Here is a 19,709-nt window from a genome sequence, read left to right as displayed (position 1 = left end):
TAAAAAAATAATTCTTTTTTTCAGATTATAGTGAGCCAAACTATACCAAAAAATACAATTCTAAGTGGCTAGACATTGGGAAAGTGTTCCTCAGTTGAACTGTACTAATTTTAGCTTTTGCTCAAGTGGGAGCATCTTTATAAGGTGTTGGGACTGTATTGTCAAATGATAACTAGGTTCTAGAGATACCTTTACCTTTTTTTGTCATTCAATATTTAAAAGAAAGTATCACTGTCATTTTATTTAGCACCATTGGGACAAAAGGTGACTCTTGACCCTCTGGTGACAGAAGGTCATCTCCTGGGCTGAGATCAATATTTATATATAACTCTTGAGAAGTCTACTTTAGACAAAGTATGGAGCTTTGGCACCACTTAGGAGTGATTTTAAAAAGCACCTTCAAGCTTGAGACGTTTTAGACAATAGTAAGTGGAGTTTGTCTGTATATTGAGTTAAATGATTCAAAATAAAGAAGAAAATTCTTTGGTGTTCAGCAAAACACTACCTCTGTCCTTGAGAGACTCTGCGAGGCCCTGACAAAGATTCTTTACCACACTTCGGTCAAGTCTTGAACCTTCTCCTAGGCCTATCTGCGCACTTCCTTGTAAAAAGTCTAGCTTTAGTAAGAACCCTACTTGTCAGTTTAACTAGAATCCCCTACCATCCTCAGGATCTGATCTGCTTCCTCATCCACCACCATCCCTCAGGTGATGTCTGATCACCTTGGCCCGTGTTCAACAAGAATCCTATTCAGTTCAGTTCAGTCGCTCAGTCATGTCTGACTCTTTGCGACTCCATGGACTATTCAGAATCCTGTTAGGTCAGTTTAACCAAGACTGCCCCCCCCCCACTCAGGCCCGTCCCCCTGATGTATTGTCTTGGTAATTTTTTCATTCACCCCTGCACCCTGCTGCTTGGTTATAAATTCCCACTTGCCTTGCTAATGCTGTATTTGGAGTTGAGCTCAGTCTGTCTAGCCTACTGTAAAATCCCACTGCAGTGGCCCCTGTACCTGCCGGATTGTTCCTGAATAAAATCTACCTTACCATTTTTAACAAATGTCAGTGAATACTTTTTTTTCTTTAACAGTCCTCAAGGTTAAATTCTCTGGTTGTCTTTATACACTTATAATTATTTATAATTATTATTTAAGGTCTTTTCCTCTTTCCTAGACTGTAAGTTTCATAAGGTTTGTTCACTGTTTTATTTCCCAGCATGTTAGTACATGCTTGGCATGTACTTGCTTGGCAAGTATGTCCTCAGTATATAAATATTTTTGATTAACTGAAGGTTGTCATAGAACAGTGGCTTGTGAGTGAGGAGGCCTGAGTTTTAAGAGTCTTTGGTCTGTCACTGGCCATGTGACCTTGGGCACATCACTTAATTTCTTCTGTTTTCTCTGTTTACTGGGGTGAAAGAAATGCCTGTGCCATTGGGTAAATGTGAGAATTAAATGAGAGAATGTATATGGAGGTTTTCAACAACCAGAGAGTCCTGTACAAAACAGTGTTATCCTTGGTCATGAAATTCCCAAGCCAGTATGTAAACTCTTTCTGAATTCAATTTTTTTTTTTAGCTATCTCAGCATCGTATTGCTGAATATTACAATAAATATTTATTGGCATCTCCTGTGTATAAGCATAGTGTTATTAGCTGCTAGTGGCAGGAGAAGAAAGGTAAGGGTTCGGAAATAAATATAATGTGGTCTCTGTTCTCAAGAATCTTAAAATTGGAGACTGGCATGTTAACATGGATGTGCTCTTCAATAATTTTTTTTTTTTGATTCATTGGTTTGAAGTCCATTGGTTAATGAGGTTAAAGATTATTGAGATTATTATTAATGTCCCATTGAGTGTACAAACATCTTTGTGTGAAATAGAGAAGCGTTTATAAAAGTTGTAAGATGGGACTTCCTGGTAGTCCAGTGGTTAAGACACGGCACTTCCAGTGAAGGGAGTGAGGGTTCCGTCCCTAGTTGGGGAACTAAGATCCTGCATGCTGCATGGTGGCTAAAAAAAATTTTTTTTTAGATGGGTCTACAAAAGTTTTGCAGATATGTGCTTCTGTATTTTTAAGCAGAGGCCGTTTCTATGAGGATGGGTTTGAGGGACCATTTTGCTTAGTTTTGGCACTGCTGCTTCTATTGCTCCATTCTAGCATCACATTTTTTGTTTTTGTTTTGGCTGTACCGCAAGGATTGACCCCAGGCCATGGCAAGAAAAGCAAGCGTAACCACTGGACCTCCAGGGAATTCCGTGACATGGTGGGGAGGATGGGTGTGTGTGTGTGTGTGTTCTTTGCTGTTTTTTTGGCTTTGCAACGTGTGGGATCTTAGTTCCCCACCAGAGATTGAACCCACGCCTCGCCACATTTCAAGAATGTTATCTTAACCACTGGACTACCAGGGAAGTCCCACATTGTGTTTTTTTTTAATACAGAAAGGAGGTGGCTGGAATCCTTTGACCCAGTTTTTTTCTGCAGTTCACTTGGGGATCTCAAGTAGAGATTGGAATGGGCTGGAAGGGGTTGGCAAAGTCCCAAGCATAGAGGGCCCTCATGATAATGGTGTTTGCTTACCACTCCAGCCTCCTCTGCTCACTCCTTCCTTGTCTACCCCTCCACCCCCTCCCCACTCCATTCCCTCCCCATGTCCCTACCCCCCAACCCGTTTACCCCTTTATTCCCACTTCTTTCAACACATTACTCCCAAGCCAGCCTACCTTTGTAAAATGTCATTCCTGTTCTGTCTGGACTGCCCTTCTCCATCCCACCCCCATTTCTTTAGTTCAGGCATGCGTGCATGCTCAGGCATGTCCAACTCGTTGCGACTCCACAGACTGTACTTACTAGGCAAAGATACTGGAGTGGGCTGCCATTTCCTCCTCCAGGGGATCTTACCCACCTATGGATCGAGCTGTGTCTCCTGTCTGCTGCATTGGCAGGCTGATTCTTTCTGGAGCCAACTCATTTTCTCTGACTTATGCTTCCTTCCCAATTTGTTAGATATCATGTCAGTGTCCTCCTCCACAGTCCTTATTATAACTCGTATCAAAAAGATGTTATACTTGTCAGTTTTCAGGCCTTTCTTCCTCATCAGAGTATGTGACCTCTTTGAGGATGCAGCAGTTTCAAAAGTCATTTTTAAATCGCTTATCATTTAGCATAGTACCTGTTACATATTTGATACTTGGTCACAATTTTTTATATATGTTATCGATTACGTGTGGAATCTAAAAAATAATACAAGTAAACTTATGTACAGAACAGACTCACAGACTTAGAAAACAAACTTACGATTACCAAAGGGGATGGGAGGCGGGGGTGGAGGGAAAGATAAATTAGAAGTAAAAAAATTTTTCAAGTATTTTCATACTGGTAGGTGGAGGTAAGAGTGATTTCTCCTTTATTCTGGTCTAATTTTCCCCTTCCAGAGACTTTTGGAGAAATGGAAATAGGTGACTGTTATATACAGAAAGATCTGAAACACTCATTTATTGAATCTTTATTTTACAATTTTGTATAGAGACGCGGTTGTCTTATCCTTTCAAAGACTTACGTATGCCAGGCATGTTCTCTACCTGCCAAGGTAAACTGTGTTCCAATAGCAGTGAATACAAGTGCTCAAATCCCTGCATCCCCTACCACCATCACACCACTGAGAATCCTAATCATGAGAACTTCTTGGCCTTCATATATGTATACATCCAGTAGTCATGTACGGATGTGAGTTGGGCCATAAAGAAGGCTGAGTGCAGAAGAATTGATGCTTTCAGATTGTGGTGCTGGGGAAGACTCTTGAGAGTCCTTTGGACAGCAAGGAGATCAAACCAGTCAATCCCAAAGGAAATCAACCCTGAACATTCATTGGAAGGACTGATGCTGAAGCTGAAGCTCCAATACTTTGGCCATCTGATGTGAAGAACCGAGTCATTGGAAACGACCCTGATGCTGGGAAAGGTTGAAGGCAGCAGGAGAAGAGGACAACAGAGGATAAGATGGTTGGATGGCATCACCGACTCAATGGACATGAGTTTGAGCAAGCTCTGGGAGTTGGTGATAGACAGGGAAGTCTGGTGTGCTCCAGTCCATGGGGTTTCAAAGAGTCGGACACAACTGAGCAACTGAACTGAACTGAATAATTAGTGATGTTGGGTATCTTTTCATGTGCTTAATCAGCCATCTGTATGTATTCTTTGGGGAACTGTCTTTAGGTCTTTGCCCATTTTTGACTGGGTTATTTTTTTTTTGTTATTGGGTTGTTTGTCTTCTTTATTTCTAATGGCATATTTAGGGTGCTTGCTTTTATTGTCATCAACCTTTTTACTCTTTATCTTAAAAGGTGAAAGTAACATCTTTTATGTTGAAATTTAGAGTACAGTTTTTTAATAAGTGAAATTTAAAAATTAATAGTCATGTGAAAAGTAACAGTAGAATGTAATTATTTCCATATGGCTCAGTGGTAAAGAACCTGCCTGCCAACGCAGGAGACGCAGGTTCAATCCCTGGATCAAGAAGATCCTCTGAAGGAGGAATGGCAACCCATTCGAGTTTGCTTGCCAGGAAAATCCCATAGACCAAGGAACCTGGAGGGTTACAGTCCTGGGGTGGTAAGGAGTCGTACATGCCTGAGCATGTTGCACACAGGAAAATACTACTTTTCTCCAAGATAAGCATGAATTATCCATAGAGATGGATTTTATTACAGAATGAGATATTTAACTCTATTGAATTTCCTGTTTCTTAGTTATCTTTATGATATTTTAATGTAGATAAGCAACTGATAATTTAATGCAAGTAATCAACACGTTTGAGAAACAGGTGACATACTGTAAAAATGACCTACAGGTTCTGGAGGTAGATGTAAAACTGCTTTTCACTTACTCTCAACGCATTTATTGCCTTTCTTATGAAATCTGATAGAGAGCTCTGCCAGGGTTTTTCTTTCTGAATTGTTTCAAAGTGGAGTCTTTTCCCCAAACTATGAAGAAGTAGTTGTGTCTAATTGCTAGTGTTTCTGAAGAATATGCCTTTATGATATGCTTATTGTTTTTGAGCACTTACTAGTCAAACTGTGGTAAGCAAAAGTAAGTTATATGTTATGAAAATTCAGAACACCATCATTTTATCAATAAATACTTTGCATAATTTTTTGTGTGAGAAACCATGCTAGTTTTAATTAATTTGTTCTTTTTTTTCACGGCAGTTCTGATATTCACATTTCACTTAGTTCATAAAGAAACTGGGGAGAAGGGGAAAGAATCTTGCATTTAGTTTTGTGTTTTTTCTCTTCTTTGATGGTTTTCGCTCATTTGTGTTACTCTCTCTCAGTTGTTGGCTTCCCTGGTGGCCCAGTGGTAAAGAATCTGACTGCAGTGCAGGAAACACAGGTTCAATCCCTGGGTTGGGAAGATTGCCTGGAGGAGGGCATGGCAACTCCCTCCAGTATTCTTCTTGGAGAATCCCATGGACAGGCTGCCATCCATAGGGTTGCAAAGAGTCATACACGACTGAAACGACTGAGCATGCATGCACACTCTTAGCTTTAAATGGCCATAGTTGAAGCCCTTTCCAGATACTAGAGAGTATAGGTGAAACTCAGATAATATCAAATGTAACTTTTATAGATGACAATATTAGGATTAAAGGGGCTTTGTTTTTTTTTTTAATTGTACCTTTCTTGTACAATACGGTTCTTGCTCTGCCTTTGGTTCCTAGGTTTACCTACATTCAGAAAACTAAGATCATGGCATCTGCTCCCATCACTTCATGGGAAATAGATGGGGAAACAGTGGAAACAGTAGCTGACTTTATTTTTCTGGGCTCCAAAATCACTGCAAATGGTGATTGCAGCCATGAAATTAAAAGATGCTTACTCTTTGGAAGGAAAGTTATGACCAACCTAGACAGCATATTAAAAAGCAGAGATGTTACTTTGTCAACAAAGGTCCGTCTAGTAAAGGCTATGGTTTTTTCAGTAGTCATGTATGGATGTGAGAGTTGGAGTATAAAGAAAGCTTAGCACCGAAGAGTTGAGGCTTTTGAACTGTGGTGTTGGAGAAGACTCTTGAGAGTCCCTTGGACTGCAAGGAGATCCAACCAGTCCATCCTAAAGGAGATCAGTCCTGGGTGTTCATTGGAAGGACTGATGCTGAAGCTGAAACTCCAATACTTTGGCCACCTGATGCGAACAGCTGACTCATTTGAAAAGACCCTGATGCTGGGAAAGATTGAGGGCAGGACGAGAAAGGGATGACAGAGGATGAGATGGTTAGATGGCATCACCGACTCAGTGGACATGGGTTTGGGTGGACTCTGGGAGTTGGTGATGGACAGGGAGGCCTGGCGTGCTGCGGTTCATGGGGTCGCAAAGAGTCAGACATGACTGAGTGACTGAACTGAAACTAAACTGATGTATTATTTTCCACAGGGACTTTCCTGACATACTACTATCCATGAGTCCTTTCTTTGTTGTTGTTGTTCAGTCGCTCAGTCATGTCTGACTCTGCGACCTCATGGACTGCAGCATGCCAGGCTTCCCTGTCTTGCATCTCCCAGAGCTTGCTCAAACTCATGTCCATTGAGTCGGTGATGCCATCCAACCATCTCATCCTCTGTCATCCCCTTCTCCTCCTGCCTTCAATCTTTCCCAGCATCAGGGTCTTATCTTTGCATCAGATGGCCAAAGTATTGGAGCTTCAGCTTCAGCATCAGTCCTTCCAATGAATATTCAGGGTTGATTTCCTTTAGGATTGACTGGTTTGAACTCCTTGCAGTCTAAGGGACTCTCAAGAGTCTTCTCCAACACTGCCGTTCAAAAACATCAGTTCTTCGGCACCCAGCCTTCTTCTGTTTTTAGTCTTTATTTAGAGGTATTGTGATTGTTCTGTGTTTGGGTACCGTAAGCTCATGCTTAAACCATTGGTGATCTGAAAGATGGAAATCCTTGCTTTTGAGCAGAAGGGGAGAATGAAACAGTCTTGAATGAAAGAATTATTTTATCCCAGTTCCTTTATGGAAGAATTCAGTTATGCTTGTTATCTGGAGTATGTAGGCTGGGCAAAATCACTGTACTTTTGTGCCTTATCTCCTTAGTTCTAAAAGAACAGTTTTATATTTGACAGCATTCAGTGTTTCTTCCTAATGGTATTTGGAAAGATTTATGGTGACTTGTGAAATTGGTAAGAATGAGATCAAATCTCTGGAGAAGTAATTTACATTTAGTGATTTTTAGAAATGGAAAAGATTTTGTTCCCACATCTTATTTTTAGAAAAATCAGTTGAGACTAAGATCTTGTGATTTCCAAGGCTACACTTAGTCAATTATAAAAACAAATTCTCGATGATAACAGGAATTCCAAGTGTCTTACTGTTTTACTGGTATTTTTTGATATTACAGATTTCCCATTTTTTGCAATTGCTTATTATAAAAGGATAATATGTAGCCATAACTCAACTTATGTCTATGATGGACCTTCACTGCAAAAGTTAAAGAGATGGTACACATATATTTAACTGCCATCAATTACTGAGCACTGACTATACACCAGCTTATGCTCTGTATTTCTTTTTTTTTAATTAATCTATTTTTAATTGAAGGATAATTGCTTTAAATATTATGCTGGTGTCTGCTGTACATCAGCGTGAATCAACCATAGGTATACATATGTCCCCTTCCTCTTGAATCTCCTATGCTCTGTATTTCTGTGCATATAGTTTGGTTTTCAGATAAACCATCCCTTATGCAAGGCGATGTGATTTCTCCTTTTTTGCAGTCAGAATGATTAAGTAACTTTCTCAAAGTCACCTGACCAATACAAGGCAAATTAGGGATTCCAGCCCAGAGTACCCAGCTGCAAAATCAAGGTTTCTCCTATACCATATGAAGTAGATAATGCTCAAGGTAAATAATAATGGTAGATGGCCTTAAAAAAATATTTTTAAATATGTATTTTTTTGATGTCTTTGAATTTGTTACAACACTGCTTCTGTTCTGTGTTTTGCCTTTTTGGCTCTGAGGAATGTGGGATCCTAGCTCCCCAACCAAGGATCAAGCTGGTATCAAACTGCACCCCTGCATTGAAAGGAGAACTTTTAACCACTGGGCCACCAGGGAAGTCCGTTGATGGCTTTTATTGATGCTTGTGCCAGGCATTGCATTAGTATTTACTTACTGATTTCTAATCCTCAAAACAACTCTGCAACATAATGCTTCCTTCGTTTTCAGATGAGGCAGATAAGGCTCCTGAGAGGCTCAGTAATAAGTAACTAAATCAGAGTCTCTCACTAAGTAGTACAGGTACTCTGATTCCAGGGCCATAGGTCGGTTAGCTGGCAGTATTTTCATACTACCCTGTGCTGCATGCTGCTTTTACAAATCTCATCTTGATATATATTTAACTGATAACTTTGGGTTTCCTCAGGGGCCGCTGGCATATCAAACTGATTGAATCTGACAAAGTTTCTAAGGTGAATGTTTTTGAAACGATTTTGATAATAGAGCTAAGGATGGTAGCAGTAGCAGCCACCAGGTAATAAAGCATTAGTGGTAGAAGTCTGCATATATATATATATATATATAAGTGATTTTGGTTTCCTTATCTACTTGTTGTTCAGCTGCAAAGTCGTTTCCAACTCTTTGTTACCCCATGGACTGCAGCACACCAGCCTCCTCTGTCTTCTATATCCTGGAATTTGCTCAAATTCATGTCCATTGAGCCAGTGATGCCATCCAACCATCTCATCCTTTGTCGTCCCCTACTCTTCCTGCCCTCAGTCTTCCTTAGCATAAGGGTCTTTTCCATTGAGTCGCCTCTTTGCATCAGGTGGCCAAAGTATTGGAGCTTCAGCTTCAGCATCAGTCCTTCCAATAAATATTCAGGGTTGATTTCCTTTAGGATTGACTGATTTGATCTCCTTCCAGTTCAAGGGACTCCTAAGAGTCTTCCAGCACCATAAATTTGAAAGCATCAGTTCTTTGGTGCTCAGTCTTCTTTATGGTTCTACTCTCACATCCGTACATGGCTACCAGAAAAACCATAGCTTTGACTGTCTGGACCTTTGTCAGCCAAGTGATGTCTGCTTTTTAATATGCTGTCTAAATTTGTGATAGCTTTCCTTCCAAGGAGCAAGCATCTTTTAATTTCATGGCTGTGGTCACTGTCTGCATTGATTTTGGAGCCCAGGAAATTAAATCTACCATTGTTTCCATTTTTTCTCCTTCTATTTGCCATGAAGTGATAGGGCCAGATGCCATGATCTTAGTGTTTTGAATGTTGAATTTTAAGCCAGCTTTTTTACTCTCTTTTTTCACCGTCATCAAGAGGCTCTTTGGTTCCTCTTCAGTTCAGTTCAGTCATTCAGTCATGTCTGACTCTTTGTGACCCCAGCACCTTTTCACTTTTTGTCATTAGAGTTGTATCATCTGCATATCTGAGGTTGTTGATATTTCTCCTGGCAGTCTTGTTCCAGCTTGTGATTCTTCCATCCTGGCATTTCACATGATATACTCTGCATATAAGTTAAATAAGCAGAGTGACAATATACAGCCTTGTCATACTCCTTTCCCCATTTGGAACCAGTCTGTTGTTCCATGTCTGGTTCTAACTTTTGCTTCTTGACCCTCAAACAGGCTTCTCAGGAGACAAGTAAGGTGGTCTGGTATTCCCATCTCTTTGGGGTTCCTTGTCTATAGTGTACTGTAAATAGTGCTGGAGTCAGAAATATATTGTACATGATGCTTAGATTTTAAAGATAGTTTATTAACATTTCTGTACATGACTCATTTTATTGCCAAGTTTTAGCAAGCTTTCGAACTATTTTTTTATTAAGCTTTTAAACTTCTAAAAATTTAGTTTTGATTTTTGTCAGTATTATGCATGTACATGACAATTTAATTCAGTAGAATCAAATAGTTCTCTAAGACTTGTCAGAAAAACCATCCCTCTTTTCCTGTTTCTGGATACACCCATATGAACTCTTTTACCTGATTGTCTTAATTTTTAATTTCTTATCTCAAACTAGTTTATATTGTTACATGCTGATTTTTTTTTTCACTTTAGGCATTAACTATTGAAATGGCAACCCACTCCAGTATTCTTGCCTGGAGAATCCCAGGGACAAAGGAGCCTGGTGGGCTACAGTCCATGGGGTCACAAAGAGTCAGACACGACTGAGTGACTAACACACACACATTCTTATTATGGAAGAAGAGGGTATCACTCCCATGGTATCCCCATGTATATCTATATTTATATCTGTATACATCCCATCTTATATATACATCCTTCCATCCTACCAGCTTCTCAATATAATTAACCCTATATAAATAAACACTGTTGATAGTTGAGCCGTGTATATACTGTAATTTTGTTTTCTTTCCTGAACAGCTTCTTGCTGTATCTGGAAATTTTTTGTTTTATTTTCTGTGTACTTAATACATTTTTTTAACCCCCAAACACTTCCCTAGTTAACCTTGAAATACATTTCAGATTCTGTCACTTTATCTTCTTGAATACTGTCTGTTGGAGCTTTCTTATCTGCTCCAGTCCGTTGGCTAATGTTACATAAATCTTGCTGTATAGCTGTTATTTGGGATCTCCTTTTGCCTTCATTCTGGGGATTCCCTTTGCATGGCTTTTGGGTTGGATTTTCTCTTTCTTGGACCTCATGTCCTCTCTCTTGATTTACTCCTTTCTTTTTGGTGCGGCTGGAGAAGGGAAAGGCTACCCACTCCAGTGTTCTGGGCTGGAGAATTCCATGGACTGTATAGTCCATGGGGTTGCAAAGAGTCGGACATGACTGAGTGACTTTCACTTCACTTCACTTTTGGTGCGGAAGATTGTCTAAAGGCTCACTAAAAACAGTAAGTGGACTGTTAATATTTTGAGACCTTATATATCTAGGAATATACCTTCGTACTTGATTGATATCATATCAGAGTATCAAGTTCTAGGTTGTAAAATTTCTCACAGAATTTTAATTTTTATGGATGAGGTGCTCCATTTGTTACTGAGAGGTCCAAATACCTTTCTGGCTTTTGATGCTTTGTATCTTGTTTTTTTTCTTCTGGACTGTTGTAAGGTCTCTTCTTTGTTCTGAAATTTCTTAGTTTCTTCTTCTGTTGTGGGTTCATCCACCGAGTTGGTGGTCTCTCAGTCTAAAAAGGCATTTTCAATTCTGAGAAAATTTATTGGTTTATTTCCTTGGTAAAGTATTTTCTTGACAGAATATTTCCTTGTTTTTTTTTTACGTGCTTCTGGAATTCTTGTTAGTTAGAATTTGGGCCTCCTGGACAGACCCTTGATGTTTTTCTTTTTCCATATCTTTCTTTGTTTTTTAGGCTTTGTGTTCTAAGAGATTACTTTGGTTTTATTTTCTGTTCTTTTTATTGTGGTTTTAATTTCTGCTACCATTTAAAAAAAAATTTTAAAGTCCTTTTTTCTTTCTCTTATTTTATATAGTATTCCTTTCTTATTTCATATTTCATATTCCTTTCTTATTTCAAAAGCAATAACTTTTTTTCTATCACTGAGGATGTTAATAGTTTTTGGGGGGCATTTTTATTCTCCGTTGTTTATCCTTTAAGTTGCTTTTTCTTTTTTTTTCGTATTTTGATGTCTTCTTGCATATTAGAGGCTTCCCTCAAGTCCTGATAACTCTTTTGCTTTCTGTTTTTATTTATAAGTTGTTGTTTAGTTGGTAAGTTGTGTCCGACTCTTTTGTGACTCCATGGACTGTAGCCTGCCAGACTCCTCTGTCCATAGGATTTCCTAGGCAAGAATACTGGAGTGGGTTGCCATTTCTGACCCAAGGATCAAACCTGTGTCTTTTGCATTGCAGGTGGATTCTTTACCACTGAGCCACCTGGAAAGCACTTTATTTACAAGTAGGACAACTGAAAAGCAAATTGGAATCTCTGTGTGTGGGGGGCATATCAACTATGGGATTTGCTGAAGGGTGATATGGCTAGGCTGTTACCTTGAGGAATCCCTGGTGTAAATTTCTTTCTATAACTTTATATGGTATGGTCAGATTTACCCCCCCCCCAAAAAAAAGCACAGTTGGTTTTTGCTTGGAGATTATTATCTGCACTGTAATGTTTTAGAGATCCTTCTGTGGGAAAAGGCAAGGAGTCTCAACATTGATTTTTTTCAAACTCATGTAATCACCTAGTGTTACATATGGTGCATCTGCCTACAACTGTGCCTGTGATCGTATCTCTTAAGCCAGACACCCTCTCTGTTGTGCCCTCTTTTTATAGAATACACCGTTAGTTTCTAGTCTTTTCTCAGGATGAGGGGGTAATACAAAAGCCTACTGTGTAGATTGCAGAGGGGATCTGGGTGTGTACCTCTTCTTAAACAGACTGAGGAAGTCTTGTTCCATCTCTATTCCTACTTCCAGAGTATCCTACTGCTAGTAATTCCTGAACGTTCTATGGAGTCTCTGGTGTAAATTGGGTGGTTTCAAAGTTCAGGGTTAGGTTTCCTTAGGTATATTAATTCAATTATTTATTCATCTACTTGCTAATTCCTAAAATTACTGTTTTCTCATCTTTTATTCTCCTTTTCCTTATGGGATTGATTTTTTTCTTAATTCACATTATTATTGCTTTGAGTAAGGAGTGGAAGGTAATGTCTGTTTTTAGCCCACAATCTTTGACTGTCACTCTTCAAAACAGTCTTCTTACAGGTACAGATTTATTGTATTGCCATGTTCTGTTAAGCATCCATAGTTGTATGGTGTCACTAAGTAAAAGGAAATTGAAAGGGATCTGTCAATGAGTTAAACTACTTAATATTTTTTGAGTTCTTTTATATTGCAATGTATTAGTAAGTAGTGAGTCTAAGAGTCCCTTTTCTACCTGACACAGTTCAATAACTCTAATTTTTATAAAAATACAGATTAATCTAAATTTGAGCTGCAAGGAACTATTTTATTTCTTTACTATTTATTATTATTCCTCACTTATATTCTAGATTATTCAGGTATGCTTCTAAAGTATGCTTTGACAAATCTCATTTAAACTTTAATGTCTTTGACCTTAATTATTCATTGGTTAAAATTTATCTCCAAATTAGGAATTATCTCTGTTATACATTAAAAAAAAAACAAAACAAAACCAGTCAGCTACACTTGAAATTAGATTTATAGGAGAAAAATGATATCATTTGTGTTCATGTTTCCAGTATCTTCCTTTGAATAATAAAAGAAATAAAGGTTTTTCCCATTTCCCATTACACTTGATCAGTTTTATAGGCATCATGTGGGCTTTTTATTTTCTTAAGAATATTAGTTTAATGCCATAGTTTTAAATGCCATAGTTATAATAATAAATGCCATAGTTTTGAACTTTAATATGAATTATTACACAAATATGATGAAAGCTTTCTGTTAGAGTTACTATTTTATAGACAAAGAATAAACCATAGACTATAAACTGTAGATTTTTTTTCATCCAATAAAAGACCTGTACTTACCATCCTGAACATCTGTGTGGCTTTATCCAAAAGCATATCTCTAAAGGATTAGAAAATAAATGTGGAGCTCTTAGATTTTAGGAGAAAATGAATGTTCTCATGATAGCTTCAGAGAAAGGAGACAGACTAGGGCAGGAGTTCTTTTTCCAGGTTTATGAACAAGTTTTACATGTCCATGACTTTTTCACTCTCCTCTTTCACTTTCATCAAGAGGCTCTTTAGTTCTTCTTCACTTTCTGCCATAATGGTGGTTTGTGCATTTCCAAGGTAAGAGAAACCCAAGTAAGACGGTAGGTGTTGCGAGAGGGCATCAGAGGGCAGACACACTGAAACTGAAATTACAGAAAACTAGCTAATCTGATCACACGGACCATAGCCTTGTCTGTTGTTCCATATCCAGTTCTAACTGTTGCTTCCTGACCTGCATACTGATTTCTCAAGAGACAGGTCAGGTGGTCTGGTATTCCCATCTCTTTCAGAGTTTTCCACAGTTTATTGTGATCCACACAGTCAAAGGCTTTGGCATAGTCAATAAAACAGAAGTAGATGTTTTTCTGGAACTCTCTTGCTTTTTCGATGATCCAGCAGATGTTGGCAATTTGACCTCTGGTTCCTCTGCTTTTTCTAAAACCAGCTTGAACATCTGGAATTTCATGGTTCACATATTGCTGAAGTCTGGCTTGGAGAATTTTGAGCATTACTTTACTAGTGTATGAGATGAGTGCAATTGTGAGGGAGTTTGAGCATTCTTTGGTATTGCCTTTCTTTGGGATTGAAATGAAAACTGACCTTTTCCAGTCCTGTTGCCACTGCTGAGTTTTCCAAATTTGTTGGCATATTGAGTGCAGCACTTTCACAGAGTCATCTTTTAGGATTTCAAATAGCTCAACTGGAATTCCATCACCTCCACTAGCTTTGTTCCTAGTGATGCTTCAAAGTGTGTGCATGCGTGCTAAGTCGCTTCAGTCATGTCCGACTCTTTGCAACTCTCTGGATTATAGCCTGCCAGCTCCTCTGTCCAAGGTATTCTCCAGGCCAGAATAATGAAGTGGGTTGCTGTGCCCTCCTCCAGGGAATGTATGTTAAAGAGCAAGATTTTAAATGGGGAAGCAAAGTTTCCATGACTAATGATCTTTGGGAAACCTTGAGATAAACCATAAATGATTTTTCTAATAAATTTTCTTTACTGTAGGACTTCTGATAGCTTATAAAATACTCGTTTTAATAACATACTAGTGCATCTTTTGGCAGTGCGCTAACCAGTGAAGATGTCAAGAATATTAGTTACCTTCAGTCTGATCATTCATCTTAGCATGAGATGTGTAGGTGCAGTTCAGTTGAGTTCAGTCGCTCAGTCGTGTCCGACTCTTTGCAACCCCATGAATTGCAGCATGCCAGGCCTCTCTGTCCATCACCAACTCCCGGAGTCTACCCAAACCCATGTCCATCGAGTCGGTTATGCCATCCAACCATCTCATCCTCTGTCGTCCCCTTCTCCTCCCGCCCCCAATCCTACCCAGCATTAGGGTCTTTTCCAATGAGTCAACCCTTTGCATGAGGTGGCCAAAGTATTGGAGTTTCAGCTTCAACATCAGACCTTCCAATGAACACCCAGGATTGATCTCCTTTAAGATGGATTGATTGGATCTCCTTGCAATCCAAGGGACACTCAAAAGTCTTCTCCAACACCACAGTTCAAAAGCATCAATTCTTCGGCACGCAGCTTTCTTCACCATCCAACTCTCACATCCATACATGACCACTGGAAAAACCATAGCCTTGACTAGACAGACTTTTGTTGGCAAAGTAATGTCTTTGCTTTTAAATATGCTATCTAGGTTGGCCATAACCTTCCTTCCAAGGAGTAAGCGTCTTTTAATTTCATGGCTGCAATCACCATCAGCAGTGATTTTGGAGCCCCCAAAAATAAAGTCTGACACTGTTTCCACTGTTTGCCCATCTATTTCCCATGAAGTGATGGGACCAGATGCCATGATCTTAGTTTTCTGAACGTTGAGCTTTAAGCCAACTTTTTCACTCTCCTCTTTCACCTTCATCAAGAGGCTCTTTAGTTCTTCTTCACTTTCTGCCATAAGGGTGGTGTCATCCGCATATCTGAGGTTATTGATATTTCTCCCGGCAATCTTGATTCCAGCTTGTCTTTCTTCCAGCCCAGCGTTTCTCATGATGTACTCTGCATATAAGTTAAATAAATATACAGCCTTGACGTACTCCTTTTCCTATTTGGAACCAGTCTGTTGTTCCATGTCCAGTTCTAACTGTTGCTTTCTGACCTGCATACAGGTTTCTCAAGAGACAGGTCAGATGGTCTGGTATTCCCATCTCTTTCAGAATTTTCCACAGTTTATTGTGATCCCCACAGTCAAAGGCTTTGGCATAGTCAATAAAGCAGAAATAGATGTTTTTCTGGAACTCTCTTGCTTTTTCGATGATCCAGCGGATATTGGCAATTTGATCTCTGGTCGTGAAGATCTTTTTTGTACAGTTCTTCTGTGTATTCTTGCCACCTCTTCTTAATATCTTCTGCTTCTGTTAGGTCCATACCATTTCTGTCCTTTATCAAGCCTATCTTTGCAGGAAATGTTCCTTTGGTATCTCTAATTTTCTTGAAGATTAGGTGCAACTGCATACTAACTTACCCATTTGGGTGTTTAATAGATATCTTAAGTTAATATGGGCAAAATCCATCTCCCCAAACCTATCTTAATAAATGGCCTGTTATCTACCTACTTGAGTCTAAAAACCTAGCAGTCTTCCTTGATTATCTTGTCTTTACCACTCGACAAATTCTGAAATCCAAAGTGAATCCTGTTGGTTCTACCTACAAATATTGGAACCTGGCTTCATCTTTCTGTCCCCATTAGACCAGGCCATCTTTCTGCTTTATACTAGTTTCTTAACTGGTTTCTCTGTTTTCACTTTTACCCTCCTGCCAATCTACATGGAAACTAGAATGGTCTTTTTTAGATCATTAAATTAAGTCATATTATACTTCCTTTTTTAAAAAAAAAGATTCTGCCATGGCTTCCCATTTATACTTAAAATAGTAATCTAAATTCCATACTTTGAACTCTAAAATCTTAGCTAGTGTGGGTCTACAAGCTTTTTCTGATTTCGTATACTGTCATTCATGATGCTCTCATTACAGTTACCTTTTTACCCCTCTTTCTGAAAAAGTCACCTTTGTGCAAACACTTAGTTTGTCCTGTAAGCCTGGAATGCTCTTCCCTCTTTGCTAGTTGTCACATGGCTGATTCCTTCTTGTCTTTCTGGCCTTATGGAGGCCTGCTCGAACCACCTAATCTAATAAAGTTCCTTGTCGTATCACATTATTTGTCACATCATATAATTGATGTGAAATGTTATTTTCACCATAGCACTTAGCACTAACCAATACTGTATTGTTAGTTTTATTTATTTGTTTTTTTTCTGCCTCCTTTCCCTACCATGAGAATAGAGATTCTCTTGTTCAGTGCTATGTCCCAGGGCTTAGAACAGTGCTACTTAGAATATAGTAAGTGGGTGGTCAGAATATTCTAGTTGGATGAAGGAATGCAAGAGTGAAATAAATGGAAGAAACTGACATTGAGGTGGTGAGGAACATTATTGTGAGGCTACTTAGTTTTTTAATAGTAAAGATTTTTCTTTAAACATTAAAAAAAATTATGCTATAATTAACATACTATAAAATTCGTCTTTTAAAGTGTTTAGTGGATTTAGTATATTCACAAAATTGTACATCCATCACAGCTATAGAAGATAAAGATAAGTATCATGTAGTGTTGGGTAGTGGATAAAAGAATGGACTTTGAATATTTAAATCCTAGGCTTAAATTTTGGCTCCTTACTTTACCAATTTTAAAAGCTTGAGCAAATTAAGTACTTTAAGCCTCAGTTTTGTTACCCATAAAATAAAGTACATCATACCTACCCCCTGAGACATCTGTATGCAGGTCAAAAAACAACAGTTAGAACCGTACGTGGAACAACGGACGTACGTCCATTGGAAAGGAGTATGTCAAGGCTATATATTGTCACCTGGCTTATTTAACTTCTATGCAGAGTACATCATGAGAAACGCTGGGCTGGAAGAAGCACAAGCTGAAATCAAGATTGCCAGGAGAAATATCAATAACCTCAGATATGCAAATGACACCACCTTTATGGCAGAAAGTGAAGAGGAACTGAAGAGCTTCTTGATGAAAGTGAAAGAGAGTGAAGAAGCTGACTTAAAACTCAACATTCAAAAAATGAAGATCATGGCATTCAATCCCATCACTTCATGGCAAATAGATGGGGAAACAGTGGAAGCTTTATTTTCTTGGGCTCCAAAATCTCTGCAGATGGTGATCACAGCCATGAAATTAGAAGACGCTTGCTCCTTGAAAGAAAAGCTATGACTAACCTAGACAGCATATTCAAAAGCAGAGACATTACTTTGCCGACAAAAGTCTGTACAGTCAAAGCTGTGGTTTTTCCAATGGTCATGTATGGATGTGAGAGTTGGAAAAAGAAAGCTGAGTGCCGAAGAATTGATGCTTTTGAACTGTGGTGTTGGAGAAGACTCTTGAGAGTCCCTTGGACTGCAAGGAGATCAAACCAGTTCATCCTAAAGGAAATCAGTCCTAAATGTTCATTGGAAGGTCTAATGCTTAAGCTCCAATACTTGGCCACCTGATGTGAAGAACTGACTCATTAGGAAAGATCCTGATGCTGGGAAAAATTGAAGGCAGGAGAAGGGGATGACAGAGGATGAGATGGTTGGATGGGCATGAGTTTGAGCAAGCTCCAGGAGTTGGTGATGGACATGGAGGCCTGGCTTGCTTCATTCTATGGGGTTGCAAAGAGTCGGACACGACTGAGCAACTGAACTGAACTGAACTGATAGACATCATAGAGTTATGAAGATTAAATGAGATATTGTATGTAAAATACTTAAAGAGTACAAGGTCTGCAGTAAATGTTGTTAATATTAATCATCATCATTACTATTGTAATCCAGGAGTTTTCAGTCTGACATTGACTGAAATTAACAAGTGTTTATCAAGTCCCTGATCTCTAGTGTTGGACTTAGACCTATAGAAGGAGCTGCTGATGTGAATGACAGGTTGGTACTGAAGGTGGATCAAAGAGAGCTAGTATTAATAGAATTGTTACTACAGGGTTCAATAGTAAGGTAGGTATCATTATTACAAACTGAGGCTTGGTAATGTAAAGTGACTTGAAGATAATGGACTGTTTTTTGTTGTTTTTTTTTAACTTTTTATTTTGTATTGGGGTACAGGTGATTTATAAGTTGCGGCAGTTGCAGGTGGACAGCAGAGGAACTCAGCCATACATATACATGTATCCATTCTCCCTCATACTCCTCTCCCATCCAGTCTGCCACATAATATTGAGCAGAGTTCTGTGTTCTATACAGTAGGTCCTTGTTGATCATCTGTTTTGAACATAGCCTTATATATGTGTCAATCCCAAACTTTAACTATCCCTTACTCCCAGCCTTCCTCCTGTCAACCATAAGTTCATTCTTTAAGTCTTTGAGTCTGTTTGTAAATAAGTTCATTTGTATCATTTACTTTTAGATTCTGCATATAAAAGGATGTCATATGCTATTTTTCCTCTGTCTGACTTAACTTTACTCAGTATGACAATCTCTAGGTCTACTCCTGTTGCTGCACATGGCTTCGTTTCATTCTTTTTAGTGGCCACGTAATATTCTATTGTATATATGCACCACATTTTCTTTATCCATTTCTCTGTTGATGGGCATTTTGGTTGCTTCCATGTCTTGGCTATTGTGCATAGTGCCACAGTGAAGTGAAGTTCAGAATGCATTTATCCTTTTGGACTATGTTTTTCTCTGGATGTATGCCCAAGAATGGAATTGCAGGGTCATATGATAGCTCTATTTTTAGTTTTTTTAAGAAGCCTCCATACTCTTCTTCCTAGTGGCTGTACCAGTTTATGTTCTGAACAGTGTAGGAAGGTTCCCTTCTCTCCACACCCTCTCCAGCATTTATTGTTTGTGGATGTTTATGATGACAGTTGTTTTGACTGGTGTGAGATGATATCTCATTATAGTTTTGATCTGCATTTCTTTAATAATTAGCAGTGTTGAGCATCTTTCATGTGCCTCTTGGCCATTTGTATGTCCTTTATGGAGAAATGTTTATTTAGGTCTTCTGCCCATTTTTTGATTGGGTTGTT

At 38.8% G+C, this 19,709-nt stretch overlaps 1 protein-coding gene across 5 annotated transcripts in view; it reads left to right on the top strand.

Annotated features, from left to right (window-relative positions):
* MOB1B (MOB kinase activator 1B) overlaps positions 1–19,709 on the top strand; it is a 54,455-nt gene that overhangs the window by 8,266 nt on the left and 26,480 nt on the right. Inside the window, exon 1 of one of the 5 annotated variants that reach the window (XM_081587514.1) lies at positions 17,562–18,606. The exons of 3 other annotated variants lie outside the window; for them this stretch is intronic. Coding sequence is in view for 1 of the 2 variants with exons in the window: in XM_081587503.1 (XP_081443629.1) it covers positions 19,286–19,299 (14 nt within the window). In the remaining variant the exon portion in view is untranslated. Of the gene's footprint in view, positions 1–17,561; positions 18,607–19,285; positions 19,300–19,709 lie in introns of those variants that run through there. One more of the 5 variants, XM_081587503.1, reaches the window with a different exon arrangement.

Source organism: Giraffa tippelskirchi, chromosome 1 (genome assembly GCF_054371585.1).
Source record: "Giraffa tippelskirchi isolate mGirTip1 chromosome 1, T2T-mGirTip1v1.2.pri, whole genome shotgun sequence".
Classification (NCBI taxonomy): Eukaryota; Metazoa; Chordata; class Mammalia; order Artiodactyla; family Giraffidae; genus Giraffa; species Giraffa tippelskirchi.
This window is presented reverse-complemented; position numbering and strand designations above follow the sequence as displayed.